The 16366-nt window shown below is 55.4% G+C and overlaps 3 protein-coding genes across 3 annotated transcripts; 1 reads left to right on the top strand and 2 right to left on the bottom strand.

Moving 5' to 3' along the window:
- Positions 1–468: 468 nt before the first annotated feature.
- On the bottom strand, positions 469–3816 carry INS49_009862 (uncharacterized protein; the record flags this gene model as incomplete). Its single annotated transcript, XM_043170590.1, has 4 exons — positions 469–1693; positions 1862–2279; positions 2376–3607; positions 3662–3816. 4 exons carry the CDS (start codon positions 3814–3816, stop codon positions 469–471), a joined length of 3030 nt encoding a protein of 1009 aa, XP_043025155.1.
- Positions 3817–8633: 4817 nt separating this feature from the next.
- Positions 8634–10496, top strand: INS49_009861 (uncharacterized protein; the record flags this gene model as incomplete). Its single annotated transcript, XM_043170589.1, has 2 exons — positions 8634–9007; positions 9077–10496. The coding sequence occupies 2 exons, from the start codon at positions 8634–8636 to the stop codon at positions 10494–10496; spliced, it is 1794 nt and encodes a 597-aa protein (XP_043025154.1).
- A 1039-nt stretch (positions 10497–11535) lies between these two features.
- INS49_009860 (uncharacterized protein) lies at positions 11536–13915 on the bottom strand (the record flags this gene model as incomplete). Its single annotated transcript, XM_043170588.1, has 4 exons — positions 11536–11552; positions 11636–12448; positions 12513–12657; positions 12719–13915. 4 exons carry the CDS (start codon positions 13913–13915, stop codon positions 11536–11538), a joined length of 2172 nt encoding a protein of 723 aa, XP_043025153.1.
- Between the last annotated feature and the right edge of the window lie 2451 nt (positions 13916–16366).

Genomic DNA, 16366 nt, shown 5'->3' with positions numbered 1-16366 from the left:
CACTGGAAGACCTTATTCAAAGAAAATAGGATCCAAATTCCATCTATTGCATCGAGGTCATAACGTCGTCATCCTTCAAATGTTGAACAGCGGTATAGCCCGCTCAAACTTCAATCCGAGTCCAATCTACCGGCTCCAACCAAGCGGCCAAGAAGAATTACATGACAGCTACGCTGCACCAGAAAGCTCCTACCAAAAGTGCCATGATGATACTGTCTAAAACGAGTGACAGACCTTGCGCCTGTGCGTGGAAACCTTCATTGCGATGACATCAAAGGTCAGGGAATGTCGTCCGCGGTGAACAGGAATAACTCGAGGCCAGACCTCACGGTGTGTCGAATACAGAAAGTAAAGCGCCGCAAGTATGAAAGGAAACCAAAATGAGAAAATGTTCTAGGCAGTCATGGCAAAGTGTGCTCTACGATGGAGATCGGTGAGCAACCATACAGGAGAATGCCCCAAACGGCTTCAAATCCAGTACATGGTATTTTCAAGATTCCCATGAACTTTCTTTGCCAAAATTTCATTTTTCTCGTTCTCTGAGAGCCCCGGTCTGGAAGCAAGTCTTGCGAGGCCCGACGCGTGGAGGCGAGCCCTCGTGCAGACAATGTCAGCGTACCGCGCAGGCGTGCAGATGCTGATTGCCTTGGTCGCCCGGCCAAATACGTAGCAGAGATGGTGGGTGATTGCCTCCAAGTCATCAACAGCCTTCTTCCCAGCTTCGAGGACATCCTTCGGTGACGCCTTTTCCGGGAGGTCCTTCAGATGCCAGTTGGCAAAGATTTCATCGTGGAGGACGACGTAATGGGCCGGGCGGGCAGTCCCTTTCAGTGCACAGTGGGCGGTGAGATAGAAGTCCCAGTAGCGTGCCTGCGTCACGCCGCGGTCAACCACGGTTCCGCTCTTGATGTTCTTTGACGTGAAATTCTTGTGGGAAGGGTCCAGGTACGTCGAGCTGTCCATTTCCTCTGCCCTCGTAGGGAAAAATCGAGCTGCGTGCCTCTTGACCGACACCACGATGGTGATCTTGGGCTTAGCAACTTCATCTCCGTATACACTCTGACAAGCATTGCGTATTAGAGGCAGTTCTCTTTCTAGGACCTGCAGATACTGTCCTTCTGAGACACCATCTCGGTAAATCAGGATCGTCTCCGGTAATTTTTTGTTGTTCTTGTACAGTTTCAACCGACTTTCAAACTTTGCGGTCAGTTCTTCACCGAGGATCTCCTGCCTTCCCGGCTGAGTCCAATAGCAGGCTCTCCACTGTCCAGAGTGGTCATCGATGCTAGACACCAGACCAACTTGACTATTCGTTTCTTCCTCGTTTCCAGCTTGGCCGGTTGGATGAACCACATCGTAGCCAACGAACATGGTCTTGCGTGCGACGCAGTGTCCGAACACGGGTTGGATAGCATGATTGACCCCACCAAGCTTCAAGTTGATTTTGGCGGCGAGGTTGGCGTCTCCATTCGGCCCTGCGAACTGATCCGCTAGGAAATTTTTCTTCGTGACACAGACAGTGTGGAAGCCGAGCTCGATGTCTCCAACAACTTTGACGGCCGTGTAGATGTCTGCCCCGTTATCGGGAAGTATGACGAGGGCGAAGTCCAGCCTGCTCAATGTTCTGAGTTTTGTCTCTATTCTCTCTTTCAAAACTTCCATGCTGTCTGCTTGCTGGTACGGGATGATGACACTAGAGGGATCCACGGTCCCATTTCGCATGGACACACGCAAGCCAGTAATGTACCTTTGAAAAACCGCTACACGATTTTCGATGCGCTGAAGGTCTTCAGGTTCTTCAGGTTCGGGAGAGAACGCAATCCAAGCCCATCGGTTAATTGGTTTGCCGCATCCATAAAACCCTATTCCCTGGTCGTATCTGTCTCTCATGGTCCAGCCAGCTCTGTCGACCGCGACTTGCATGATTTTGGGTTCGCTTTCTCCTTTGGCTGACCGGTAAGTGACTTGAGGCGGTTCCAATTGTCGACCTCTGACGGTGATGAGTTCAGGCTCGACGGTCAGACCGAAACTTCTGAGCAAGCTGTTCGAAGGAGTATGCTTGAGAACAGCGGTCAAGCCTGTGCCGAGGATCAAATCCGCGTTCTCAGGAGGAGCTTTGACGGAGAACTTAATCATTTCGCTAGTTGTTTGCTCGTCCAGCTTGTACTTGATACGATCAAAACCAACGAGCTGACACAACTCGGCGGGAACGTAGACTGGATCCGTGGGCGTTCCAACATTGACAAGAGGAAGATGCGTTTGTGGTCGGTACTTGTACTCTGCGAGAACCAGTCAGTTCTGATCGTGCCGTCAAGGCAAAGCCTGTGAGGTTACGAGGGAGTGAAAACGTAGTTGCTGAGCGAGGGTAGACTTACTTATCCAATAATAATTGGACACTGTGTAGCGCTTGCCCCATTCAAGCCCTGGGGCAGGTCTGACGGCGGTGCCATCTGACTGCTTGGGAGGCTCTCCCAAAAGAAACTCGACTTTGTCCGCGTACCCAAACTCTTCGCCAGGTGGAAACTTGATTTTCTGCTTCTGTTTGTTGGATGTGTCCGTGCTGCGAGCAAGGCCGGCTGCCGTCACCTCCTTCCAACATGGCTTCGCCTTCTTTGTAGATAGAATTTGATAGTTTACCCTCGCCTTAGAAACAATCTTCTGGAGACTCTGCAGTTTTTTAGGGCCACTGCCGCGAAGTTTAGTAAACAGCTCAGGTATTTTGTAATCACGCCTAAAGATGCCATGTGTTACATTGACATTGAGAAGGAGTCGACCTGTGGCAGGTCGGACACTTTGAATGAACCCTTTGATGACCTGCAGAGCCCCCGCATCAACGATTCCTTTTCTCAGAGACGGCTCCTCTCTGCTGAAGAATCTGGAGCTTCCAACAGCAACAATATCCTGAGACTCACGCGGAGCATGACCCATGATGGTATTGATGGCACTGATGGTATCTTGGTGAAAGGGAAAGGCATCGAGCTTGATCGTGGTCGCAAGGCTTGCGGATGGAGTCTGGTTGTCGAGAAGGGACATAAATTCCTCGACTCTGAGGACTTGCGGCTCAGAGACCGTGATCTTGTATTGACGAGAGCGGTAATTGAGGTGTTCCGGTAGTGAGTTCAGATAACCCAAGGTCACAATCTTCTGCTTGAAGTCTGTAGCAAGTTCTCCTGATACGTTGTCCCTCCGTACTTGGTCAAAGATTTGCTTGAAGATATCCATTGCTTTGCGACCAGTAACTCTGCCATCGTCTTTGCTGTCCTCGGAAATGTTCTTGTGCTTGGTCGCTTTTTCATCGTTCTTCTTGTCTCCAGAAGTTTCCTTGGGATCGGTCGCTCTGCCACTGTTTTTGTTGTCCTCTGGAATTTTCTTTGGATCGTAGATGACAATGTCATACTGGTAGAGTGTTTCAGACTGTTCGAATTTCAAATGGAAGTAATTGGCCCAAAGAACAACCTCCGTACCATTGCTTCCAAAGTTTGGGCGGTGAGAAAGCATCGTGCCCCTGAGGTCCTTGTCAAGATCTTGTCCTTTCGCGCCGTAGTACTCAAGGTATTGCTTTTCGACGCTGTCAACATGCTCACTAGGAAGCGGAAAATTCCCGTCTCTGTGAGTGATTAGTCAAGTCTCTTCAGCCATAGGGTGAAGGTTTGATAATCACCCATATACGGCTTGGGTGGTTGCCGTCGCTTCGCTGCTGTGGCCCTGGTCTCGGTAGAAATTACCACCGCCCCGGCCTCGACCCCGTTGTCCAATGGGCCCAGATGATGGAAATCCTCCTCTACCTCTTCCGCCTCCCCGCTGTGAACCGGACATGTTTGTGGTGAATCAGAGCCTAGCACAGATAGTTGCTCAATACTTGGAAGGTACCTTGTAAGATTGAGTGAGATTAGTTCACGAAGGATCGCCTTAACTTCAAATTCAATCCGCCAGGGCAACAGTCACTCTGTCGATCTGACTACAGGCAGACACGAATGGGATCTTGACGATGACACGGTCCAAAAATGGACTCAGGGCGGGGAGATGTTATGTCTATTTATACAAGACACCTGTGGTAAGGTCTGATGAGATCAGCCTCAGCCAAACAATGAGTCTGCGCACACTCATCACTCCAAGACGTTTTCGTCGTAATTTGTGCCAAGCAACATCAATGAGGCAGCATTGGCTTGCCTGTCGCAAGCAAGAGATGTGCGGCTTGCGACGTGACGGCAGACTGGGCCATCCAAGAGCAAGACCATAAGGACCACAACACGAATCTATAATCGCGAACATCAGCTGCCTCCGTGACTAACATAGTAGCAGACAAGGCTTGACAGTAGCAGCGAATGCTTATTCGCCACATCTTGTTGCCACAAGAGACGATCCTCAGAACCCGTTGGTGGCCAAACACCTACGACGTGACTTCATGACTGCATAGGAGAGAATGAGTACAACCTGAAATTGTTGGAAACTTTTCCTGACACAGACTTGCTTTCAGCATCCTTTTCGTCTTTTTTGGTCACCAATCGATGCAGCCAAGCCTATCAAAAGCTCCGTGTGGCTCACCCCATGGTATGCAGCCCTGGCAAGTGGGACAAGGTTGAGATGGTTGCACCGCTGCACTACCTGCATCAGGCAGCTCGGCAGCTCGGGTGTGCCATCCTTACGCCATACACGACGGAATTGGAGACCTTATCTGGAACAAGCCGTGGCATGGCATACGAAACCAAACGGGACTCCTTCAACCCGGCTTTCCTCATTAGGAGGGCTTACACCTGTCCCATGGTCGGTAATTCGTCCTCCTGTGCCAAACGCCGTGCATCTGACCGCTTGCGCGTGCCCGTCCCCGCAAGGCAACCAACGCAGGCCAGGAACGTGCCTGCAGGAGTGATATCATCGGGACCGGGCCGCCAGTCTCTACGGCCCGGGGGCCTAAGGAGCGGTCTCAACGGTCTCGGCAGGGATCCCGATGGAACGAGGTGCCAAAGACGGGGGACCAGCCATCTGAAGCGACGAAGCTGATTTTCACTGGCTTGCTGGCGTGACTCCTTCGATGTGGCTTCGCGTGTGGCTCGAATGTGTCCGTGGTGATATCATTGGTGTCGAAGCCACGGTTCTCACAGAGTCTTCGGAGCATTTGCTCCTTCGTAAGGCAGACTCCAGTTTTGCTTCGGGGGCGACTGATGCAATCACCCAATTCAGGGTCGTGGGGAAAACGATGTGCATGCAGATCTTCTGAAGATATCGGCGATGACAGAAGAGATACTGTTGTTGTACTCAGATTGTTTCAATGCGGCTCAAAAACCCTGCTTGAGTGATATCATCCAAGATGGACCTTGCGTAGACTACAATTGCGTAGGTCGCCTGGGGTCTCCGGCCCGGGGAGCTGGGGGCGTGGTCGCGGAGCACTCTGACTGGGCCTTATGGCAGGTTGATGTAACCCACAGGCCGAAGTGATGGCATGTGGGGTGCGTGTCGAGCGCTGATCGATTTCTGACAGGTGCACTTCTGCGTGTGGGAAGCTGGGTCAGCCAGGGATGTGCGCAGGATCAAGTCGATGGCGATGTTTGTGATTGCGAAGGAGCCTGAGAGCGAGGTGTGGCGGCGAGTGGCGTCAGTGGGCCCCAGGATTGTTTCTAGAATGAAGTCACTGGGTCAGTAAAGGTCCTGGTGTGGCTGTGAGGGATCTTCGGGGCCCCAAGATCTTCAAAAGAGCAAAGGACTGGAGTCTCCGGAGTCGTGGCCGGGGCCCGGCACATTGTGTGAGGACTGCGAGCGACTGTGTGGAGTTGCCTTTGTCAGCCTCTCGAAACAGCCCGAGACCCTCCTGAGATCGTGAGTTGCATGCAGCCGGACGGTCCAGACGGTTCGCAGGCGGAAACACCACTCCGTCCAGCGTCGTGATGGGGAGTGGGGAAACATCGTGGGCTCATCTTCCCCTTACTGTAGTTGCAGGTCCATTGCTCACAAATCTCGCGAGGCGCCGGTCGTCATGTAAGGCCAACAACAGTCGCAAAGTTGAGTCCACCGACCGACTGCGGCATTGAGTGGCCAATCCAGAAATTGGTTGCGAGAGACTGTGCAGGTGACTGACAACTTGAGAGCTTGTCCGAGGCGGCCGTGACTCTTCTTCCCTTATCGCAGTCGTGCATGACCCCGGCGAGAGACGTGGTCTGGGTGACAGAGATGCGCCGCCGGCTGGGTGCGGCAAGTGTTCCAATAAAAAAGCGCCTGCGTCGAATCGGAGATAAGCGTGATTGGGCCTCGAGGACAATTTTGATTTCGGCTCCCCTGGTTCCGCCACGGTACAACTGTCTGTGCAGACCGAGGATCCGGGGCCACTGCGCGTCGCCAAGCAGAAACTCAGTGTTGGTCCATCTGGAGTGCATGAGTTTCGGCCACGATGTTAGATGCACACTCCGTTTGGTGATGTGGGCCTTGGTCCGCTGGGCGAGAGAGGCCAAAGGGCGCGGGGGAGCCGGATGGGAGATTTGGATCGAGGGGCGGCGGGTGTGGGCGATTATATCTTGGACTTCCAATAATAAACCCACAGCCCCCTTTCCCTTGGGTTCCTAGACGAGAAGGCCCGTATCGACGGTCGTGAGAAACGGAACAGCCAGGAGGGGGAGGTCAATTCCGCATGGACGTTGGACGGGTGCTGTCCACCTCGTGTTGGAACTTGACGCGAATACTGTATCCGGAGGTCACGATGGATGCATCTCGCCCCCCCTTCCGGTCACGGCCCTGTCGGGTCGCAGGGCGAAGTTCGACCTATGGCCGCCCCGCCCTGCACGACTCGCTTGGCCTTCCTGAATCTTGTGCTCTTGGCCCAACAAAGCTGTTGTCTGCTTGACTTGAGGGGAGGGGCATTCTCGAGTGTTTCTTGTCTGTTTGACTCCACGATGTAGCTGCCATGCAGGTGAGAGGACGAATCTGGTAATCCGGAGATGTCGGTATGGCCCAGGGATACTGGGAGTAAGCAATCACGCCTTCCGGGCCTGGATCGAAGCGCAACCCAATCTGATGCGTTGTAACCCAGAGCGTCGCAACGCTCGCGAGGCTGGCTGGCTTGGTGAAAGTTGGCTTTTCTTCCAATCTGTTGCACCCCAAGCACTCGGCCTGCCCGCTGGAAAGTCAGAACGCAGGCGGGATGCGTGAGGCATTATATATCCGGGCAGGAATGTCTTCATCCATAGCATCACCATGCCGGCGGCCTGGCCTGGCCTGGCGTGGGCACGCGACACACCGTCCAACGGCCGTCAGATTGCCGTTCCCCCAGAGATCGAGCCATCGCCGATACGAGGGGGGAACAGCTGGATGCTCAGACCAGATGCCCAGATTGCCCAGATGCCGAGACAGATGGGTTGGGTTCTCCAAGATTCTGCCCCGATGAGGCACTCACTGGCAGATTCTGAGGGCACGGAGGGCACGCCAGCCCGGGATAGGAACAGCTGTCGTGCCCCACCCTGGCAGAAAGGCAGAAAGTTTGACGAGGGCTTGGTATGCGGGGGATTCTAGGCGGTTCCCTGAAGGCCGCTCCCGATGATTGAACTTTGTTTGGCGGGAAGCAGTGGCAGGTGAGCGAGTGGAGGTGCTCACCTGGCTGACAGGTAATTTCGGCTGGCCCCACTCCCCCATCTCGCCCTCTTCTCGATGGTCCGCGAGCGCAGCCGGACCAGCCAGAACCCAGAGAGCCAGGACAGCCAGAGCCCAGGAGGATGGAAAGGGATGGGGCAAGCGGCAGCAGTTCTGTGTGTGTGCGGTGTGTGGCGGCAGGGTCGAGGGTGGGTTCGCTGCTGCGGGCGAGGTGGACAGAGCCTAGAATCTTCGCCGTGCCGAGGACTGTGCGTCCGTCGAGAAGAAAATAGCCTGCCCCTCATTAATCCCACGAATGGGCGGCTCGTACTGGCGGGCTCTTTGCACCCCTGTGGCTGCCCCACACGCCTGCGCGAACGAGCGACCCTCGGGCGCGACACTGGCACATGGATTAGCTCTGGGGCCCCTGCGACGGCCTGCAGAGACCTGCGAGGACCTGCGCAGCGTTACAGAGCCGTGACGTTCCAACCGTCCCAAACCGATCGTCGCCTTACTGACGTTCCTGCCATCGGCCTCTTCTCACCCTCCCCAACCCCAGACTGACAGACGGACGGAGAACACAGCCAGCGTAGCCAGCGAGCCCAACCAGTCCGTACCCAAACGCCCAGAACTCTGACTACTGGACCGGATTACCCTTCTGGGATTCTTGGCCTGTCCCTCGCACCCGAGGCACTTCAACTCAAATACCCTCCCATCCTCCTCCCTTGGATCACTTTCCGATTCTGTTCAGCATGTTAACCATCCCTCTCTACTCTTGCTTTCACATCTTTCACAAAGACCCAAGACACTTGACCAGATTCTTTGTGGAAGCCATCAGATCTCACCATCAACAACTCTCACAACAATACCATTTGCCTTGCTAGGCCAAAGGGCTGCTTGCCAAACAACCAAACCTCGTGCCGTGCCCGTACCATAACTACTACCCCCACGCACGCAGCCCCCAACTCCTGCCCCAACGGGCCAGACCTCCTGCTTGGTACAACCAAGCCACATTCCTCGTCACAAGACCGAGCCTTAGCCTGAGACTTGGCTCCAGCCGCTCTGCGCCGTCGCCCAAGATGCTTACCACCGCCGTAAAACAAGCAAACCGCAATGTCGTGCGTCGCGACTCCAAGAGACTGCGCTTCGGCCACGAAGTAGGCACAATCAGTCTCGAGGGCACCCCCATCGACGAGAAGGCCGATGCCATCTCCGTTGAATACATCGAGTGCCGCTCAGCGCCAGCCACCCCAGTTGGCAGACAACCAGGCTCCATGCATGATGACTTCCTCCCCAAGGGGATCAACTCGACGGAAATGGAGAAGGATGAGCAATGGTTCGTCGGCGCTGTTGACCAGGGCACCACCTCCTCAAGGTTCCTCATCTTCAACGAGAAGGGTGAGCCTGTCGCCAACCACCAGATCGAGTTCGACAACCTGTACCCCCAGTCAGGGTAAGTTCCTGTCCCTGCTCCTGCTCCTGAATCATCCGCATCATCAGGGTTCTGACAATAATCCCATAGATGGCACGAGCACGACCCCATTGAGCTCCTCACCTCCGTTGAGGCGTGCATAGAGGGTGCCATGAAGCAGTTCACCGAGAAGGGTCACACTGCCAAAGAGATCCGCTCAATAGGTATCACCAACCAGCGTGAGACAACTGTCGTCTGGGACAAGACCACCGGCGAGCCTCTCCACAACGCCATCGTCTGGCCAGACACCAGGACCACGAACCTTGTTCGAGAGCTCAAGGGTCGGCCTGGCGCTGATGACCTGCCCGAGATGTGCGGCCTGCCTCTGAGCACCTACCCTTCCAGCGTCAAGCTGATGTGGCTCATCCAAAACGTCCCTGCTGTGAAGGAGGCGTACGACGAGAGCCGCTTGGCTTTCGGAACCGTCGACTCCTGGCTCATCTACAGGCTGAACGGCGGTGCTGACGCCGAGAAGCCAGTCCATGTTACGGACAGCACCAACGCCTCCCGCACTATGTTCATGAACCTGCGCACAATGAAGTATGATGATAAGACACTTGACTTCTTCGGTATCGACCCCACCAAGTGCGCTCTCCCCGAGATTGTGCCCTCATCAGACGACAAGGCCTTTGGCAAGCTCGCCAGGGGCCCCCTGGCTGGCGTCTCCATCGCCGGCTGCCTGGGTGACCAGTCCAGCGCCCTGGTCGGACAGTGTGGGTTCCAGCCTGGACAGGCCAAGAACACCTACGGTACCGGCTGCTTCCTCCTTTACAACGTCGGCACTGAGCCCGTAATCTCCAAACACGGTCTGATGGCGACGGTCGCATATGACTTCGGAAAGGGCCACCCACCAGTGTACGCCCTGGAGGGTAGTGTCGCCGTCGCCGGCGCTGGTGTCAAGTATCTCATCAACAACATGGGCTTCTTCGAGAAGTCGGACGAGATCGAGGAGGTCGCCGCCAGCGTTGATGACAACGGTGGTGTCGTCTTCGTCACTGCCTTCAGTGGTCTGTTCGCGCCCTACTGGATCGACGATGCCAAGGGAACCATCTTCGGCATGACACAACACACCAAGAAGGGCCACATCGCCCGCGCCACACTCGAGGCCACCTGCTACCAGAACCAGGCCATCCTCCAGGCCATGGAGAAGGACAGCGGCAAGAAGCTCCAGGTCATCTCCGTCGACGGTGGTCTGTCCAACTCGGACCTGTGCATGCAGACACAGGCGGACATCAGCGGCATCCCCGTTGACAGGCCCGCCATGCGGGAGACCACAGCTCTCGGTGCTGCCATCGCCGCCGGCCTCGCCACTGGCGTGTGGGCGGAGCTGGAGGACCTGAGCGAAATCAACCAGAAGGGCAGAGTACAATTCGAGCCCAAGATCGGCGAGGAGAAGAGGACCAAGATGTTCAAGAAGTGGGAGCAGGCCGTGGAGATGAGCCGTGGATGGGTCACGGACAGCTGCGAATGAGCTGGCTGCCCCTCCAACCGGCAGCGCCGGGTGGTGCCTTGAGCATCTTCTGATATAATTAATGTCTTCTGTGCTTGATTGACTTGGGCTGGGAATGAGCGTGTTTGATTTATTGAATGGCTATACCAGGGACACGATGGTGTTTTGACGGATTTTGGAGTTTCAGGGAGGGATGGGAAATACCAACATACTCGCTGCGATAGCATAGCTGAGACACCTTCGGGGATTGAACAACTTCTATATACTTCTACCAAACACAACCGTTTTCCCCTCGCCTAAGTGAACACACACACCTCATAGCCAATTCCACCAATGATCCACTGGGTGGTTGGAGAGGGCCGCATGATGAGGCGCCTAGAGCTCCAGAGTGGTGCGGTGCTTTGGGGTAGCGAGAGGAGGGTGGTACGATTTGGTGGCCGCCCCCTGCCCCTTTACGGCGTGCCACGTACTTCAGTAGGGGATTGGAGCAGCCCAGCCCTTCTGGAACACGCTGGAAACCCTTTAAAGGGATGGCCCAAACCTAGATGGTTATTACCTGCATTGGACGGAACAATGCCGCTGCATCTCTCAGATGCCCGGACACCCTCCCATCCCATGTCTTGACTCGAGCGCGGGCGGCTCACGCCCGGATGGAAAGTCGAGCGAGAAGGGATGGATTGTGATTTACAAGGCGTTCACATGTGTGATTCAGTGGGCTCCCCTCCACCCCAACCAAGTAGGATTCCGAGTTTCCCGTTGTGCACGAGTGGTTCCGATATGTAAATTGACGTCTATTCAAGTGAGACCTAAATCAATGGTATCCCCAGCTGGCACTGTTGCCAGGATGCTGTATCTAGTACGAGCACATAGAGCGCTGTAGATCTTACTGCGTCGAAAGATGGTATCAAATAAAATAGAACAATGCAAAGCAAAATGGCAAATATGTGAAGACATGCTGCCACCACGTTAAAGACAGGTGGCTTGAGGTGGCAACGGCAGATACACCAAACGAGTGAGATGGCCCTCCGGGACAGAAAGAATTTGAGCCGATGCTCATCTCCTAGAGATTTCCCAGGGCTGCAATTTTCAATGTTGTTAGCATAACGATCATATAAACCTCTCCGATTTGTGTTTTCAGTGAGGGTACGCGATAAACTCACCAGCAGCATAGGCCAGATACCAAGTCAGACTAGCCCCTCCGTCCAGCCAGCTCGGGTCAAAGCTGCTCGAGCTGAAGAAGTTCCAGGCAGTCCCGGGGTCAATGGTGGCAAGATTTCCGTAAAGGACGCCCCGCCACCCCCCGACGACAGCGTCGGCCCTGCCGTTGCTGAAGTACTGCGCCCACTCCTCGCTGACGAACCTGTCGCCGCGCACGAGCTTCGTCGCCGGGAGCAGCGGAAGCATGTGGATGCCCTGGATATACTCGATATTGGCACCAAAGTAGGTGACGTGGTCGATCTTGTTCTCGAACAATATCCCCGCGACCTTGTTGCCGATGAAATTCGCCGGCTGGACGGCGTTGTCGCTCGTGTAGAGGTAGTACAAGTTCAGGGACCGCGCCAGCACCGACAGCTGCAGGTTGCCCCGGGCGGCCATGTTGGCGTCGCCGCTGACGAGCCCCCACATCTTGAGCGCGTAGCTGGCCATGACGTCCTCGGAGCTCGACTCCTGGTCGCGCCCGTCGGCGCTCTCGTAGAGCCCGTGCGCGAAGCTGTGCCCGTGGTACCAGTCGAACATGCGGTTCGTCGGGAAGTACGGGTCCCGGGACGACGGGTTCGCGTAGTCGCGCACCAGCGTGTTCACCCAGTCCTTGTTGGCGGGCAGCCACGTCGGATCCAGGTGGCCGATTATCGCCGCCGCCAGTACGTGGTAGCCGTAGTGGAAGTGGTGGTCGTTGTAATACGTGTTGCCGAAGTCTGCGCCGCTGTCACCCGTCACGTATGAGGCCGAGGAGACCAGGCCGCCCCAGGCAGCTTTGGAGGGTTAGCATGATGGTCTTGAGGGCAAGTCAGTTGGCCTCGTCTTGGGTGTACTCACTTTCGTAGACGAGTGGGTATATCTGTTGGTTTGTGGCGAACCGTGCCATTGCTGCCTTCAACTTCTCCAGGCCGGCGGCCGCGAGGGCTGATTCGCCGAGCAAGTCGTAGACGACGGAGAGAATCTGGGCGAACTTCGCTAGAGCCTAGAATACGTCGATCTTCAGTAATGGTCCCGTTCGGCAGAGTCATCATCACCAAACTGACCTTGCCACTGTAGTACATTGAGTTCAGGTTCGACTGGGTGTCCATGTCCTGACTGAGCTCTGACTGCGCGACCTGCAGTATTCTCGCCTTCGCAGCAGCAGAGACTCTGTTCTTAGTTCCCTCGGTGTTTGACCACGGCAGGAACGACATGCTTATGGGCAGCCTGAGCTCGACCATCTTCCAGGCGTCGGCTACGACTGCTGTGCCCTTGCCCTTGGTGGTGGACTGCAGCTGAACATTGGACTGTACCGCCGCAGCTGTCGTAGCGTCGAACGACTGCACGTGGTGAGGAAGAGCGTACATAAGGAGCGGCGCGCCGGTCAGACCTTCTTTCACAAAGTTGAAAGAGTATTCCCCGCGCATGCCTGAGGCTGTACCAGACAGAGTCACACTGGTTGCGTATTGGCCGGAAGCCGCATCGTAGAGCGCCTCGGCACTGCCAGGGTCCTTCGCAACCTGGATCGTGCCAACGAACGGGGAACTCGAGCGTACAAGGCCATTGTTGATGACCTGCAGGTCCAGGGGCAGCCCGCTTGTGCTGTAGGCATAGAGAAGCCAGTTCTTGCCATCGTTGAGTGTGATTTTGTACTTGGTGACCCCGGGCCGGGGCTGCACGTTGACCTTTGTCACACTCGCAAAGAAGATGCCCGACTGAATAACGGGTGTTCCACCATTGTACTGCGCCGTTATGAACCCTGAGCCCTGCACCAACGGGAATTGTATCGTCGGCGCGGCTGCTGCACTAGAACGAAGCTGCACGAATACGGACGACTCGGTGGCCTGAGTAGTGGTGAGGGACGTGCCTGGCCCGAGTTCCGCCGCCGATAAGATCAATGACTGGATGCCAATGGGATTGATGAAATACTGGCTGGCCCCATTTGCCCGCGTGGGACCGAAGGCGAACTGGCCGGCCTCGATGTGAGAGACAGACAGCCCCCAGCTTTGAGTCGCACCACCTCCCTTGACCCAGGCAACGGAGTAGGGGTGAAGCACAGTGATCGCGGTCTGAGAGCCAAGGAAGAAATTCTGATAGAACTTGTTCGTAGAGAGGGGCGAGGACTGCTGGATGCCGAGCCTGGGGACGGGATGGTCGCCCCTCCGGCTGAAGAGAGCTGGAGGCAGATCGGTGCTGATGGGCGCATCGAAAATATTTTGAGACGCTGCCGCTGCTCTCATCTTGGCTGGCTTTATGACCATTGTCGGGTCCGTGGCAATGGAGCTGGTTGGCGATGGAATCGGATCCTCAATCAAAGGACCGTCTGTTGCTCGTCCTTCTCTTTCCAGGCTGGTGACTATGGTCCCCACAGTGTCTGCTTCGATGGTCGGGGACGGCAGTATCTGAGCCGTTCCTGTCTCAATTGCCTGAGTGATAACGGGAACTGTAGTTCCGGAGATGAGGTCCTTGATAGCTTGTGTATTCTGCAAGTCTTCAGTTTCTGCATCTCCGCTCTCAACATGTGGACGGCATACCACAGTGTGATTCGTCTCTCCGGATGCCTGCTTCGGGACGATGTGTTTGGCTTCCCCTATATCCCTCAGGGCTTGTTTAACCGAAGCCCCTTGACAACAAGATAGCTGCAACCCCATCAGCAGCAGATACAAGCACATTTTGCCCGCGCTCAGGGCCTTGTCGTCCCTGACTGGAGCGGAAAACATGATGAATCGAGGGCTCGCGCGTCAGTGGAGAACAGCAACTACCCAGCCTGAACAGTCCATATCCAGACAACACCCCTCGCGAGCATATATACACACACAGAGAGACAACATGGCTTAAGAAGGGCAGCGAGAAAAATTCACACATATGAGACATCTCCCAGCACGATGATGGAATGGTGGCATGAAAACCAGAACCTGCCGCTGGGACGACTCAGACACACCCGCGCATGACCCGGGAGTCTGGAGGATGGAGGCTGATCATGCGGGCAAAGGCGAGGTCCGGCGGAAAGAGAAAAGAAAAAGGCATCAAGGGAGTTTCTTACCCGGTGAGGCCTGGTTGGAATGCGCGGCTCTTGAGCTAGAAGCTAGGGCAATGGTACAGTGGTCAGACGGACCACGAAGGGCGGCAGCTAAGGTGGTTGGAAGAGCAGAGAGAGCTGGAATGCGGGAGGCGTAAGATGGACGGCCTGGACTCGAAACCGACGACAGAGAGAATTGGTAACTCTTAAACCTGAGGGCGGGTTGATATCCAGGGTCAGGTTTTCAGGTTTTCAGCCAGAGGCGTCGACTCGTGCTGTGCGATGGAGGAGGGTGAATGGGACGCAGACCCCTTGGCGATTTGAGCGTCATGCTCGTGACCCTCCCTCCACTTGCCCATGGCGAGCAATGCTGGCAGCACCACAAACGCCCCGCAGTCTAGCATTTTGGACATGGTAGGGTGAGGATATCTTCAAGAATGATCCAAGGTTACAATGCCAACCAGCCTGCCGTCAGCATAGCCGAGAGGACGGGGGTTGATTCGCGGTTGGCGCCGTCGGCTGCTCGCGTCTGGTGACGTGCGTTCGGAGCTTCCTCCCATGCCGGGAAACGGCCCAGCCCGGAGTAAGCCCTGGTTGATGATCGCATGACTGGTACATGAGGACACTCGCTTGATCCAGCCAGAACCAAAAGACAGGTAGTTGGATGTTTCTCTCATGTAATGTGATACTGGAGGCTGAGATCTCGGTGCTGGTGTTCGACTCCCTTGATGCATTTTGTGGGTTCCACCACCCCCCTCCCCACAAAGTGAAGCGAATGTGGCCCTAACCCTGCAGCTACACAGGCCTCGTTCCTACAGCTCACAGTGAGTGTGGTGCCAAGGTTTCGCGGCTCTTGCCTGGGGAGAAGTCAAGGCACAAGTGCTCGTCTGCCAGTCCAGGCCGCCACGCTGGCTGCGCTGCGCTGGCTCTGCGCTGGCTAGCTCTGTCGCGATTCCGGACAATCTGGTACACTATCAATCATGGCTTGGCAGAAGCCTTCATGATTTATCCACCGAAACACCTCGCAGCCGTTAGCGATGTTCCCACCCAAGGGCTTTCATCACGTGGGCTGTCCTTGTTGGTAACAAAAGGCAGCTCACAAGAAGGGGACATCGCCAGGGAGGTGCCTCTCGCCTGACAATGCGGCTGCCATGGATTAGAGCACGTCGGTCGCTAATTACCACGCCACCACCGAAAAAGGAGAACGAGAAAAAGGAAATAGACGAGAGGAATGATCACGAATACACCATCTAGCGCACAACTACCGGATGTAATGGCACAAGACCAACCATTCCCACTAAGCATTGTTCCGGTGAGTTTTCCAAGGACGTGAAGATCTTGAATCCGAATTTGGACAAGATATGCATAACTTCGGCCGAGAGACTGGGGTCGACTGGGACAATGCCTCTTGGGATTGGTGCGGCAAGGATCCCTCCATATTCTGCGCCCCAGGTTCTAGGAAAAATAATCACGGCCCGTCTTGCATAATGTGAGTGACAGTGGCAGACAAATGCAACCCCTTTGCCTTCCCTACCACTGGAACCCAGATAGATTATCCGCAGACTTCCATACGCGTACCTATAGAAAGCATCTTCAGGCGTGACATCAATAAAGGGGCGGCTATAGGCCTGTGCTAAGGCCATGGGCCCATCCCTCCGGGGTTGCATTGTGGAGGCACTTAGAACAAATCTAG

This window comes from Diaporthe citri (assembly GCF_014595645.1).
Source record: "Diaporthe citri strain NFHF-8-4 chromosome Unknown scaffold_4, whole genome shotgun sequence".
Taxonomy (NCBI): domain Eukaryota; kingdom Fungi; phylum Ascomycota; class Sordariomycetes; order Diaporthales; family Diaporthaceae; genus Diaporthe; species Diaporthe citri.
Note: the sequence above shows the minus strand (reverse complement) of the source record. Positions and strands in the feature narration are given on the sequence as shown.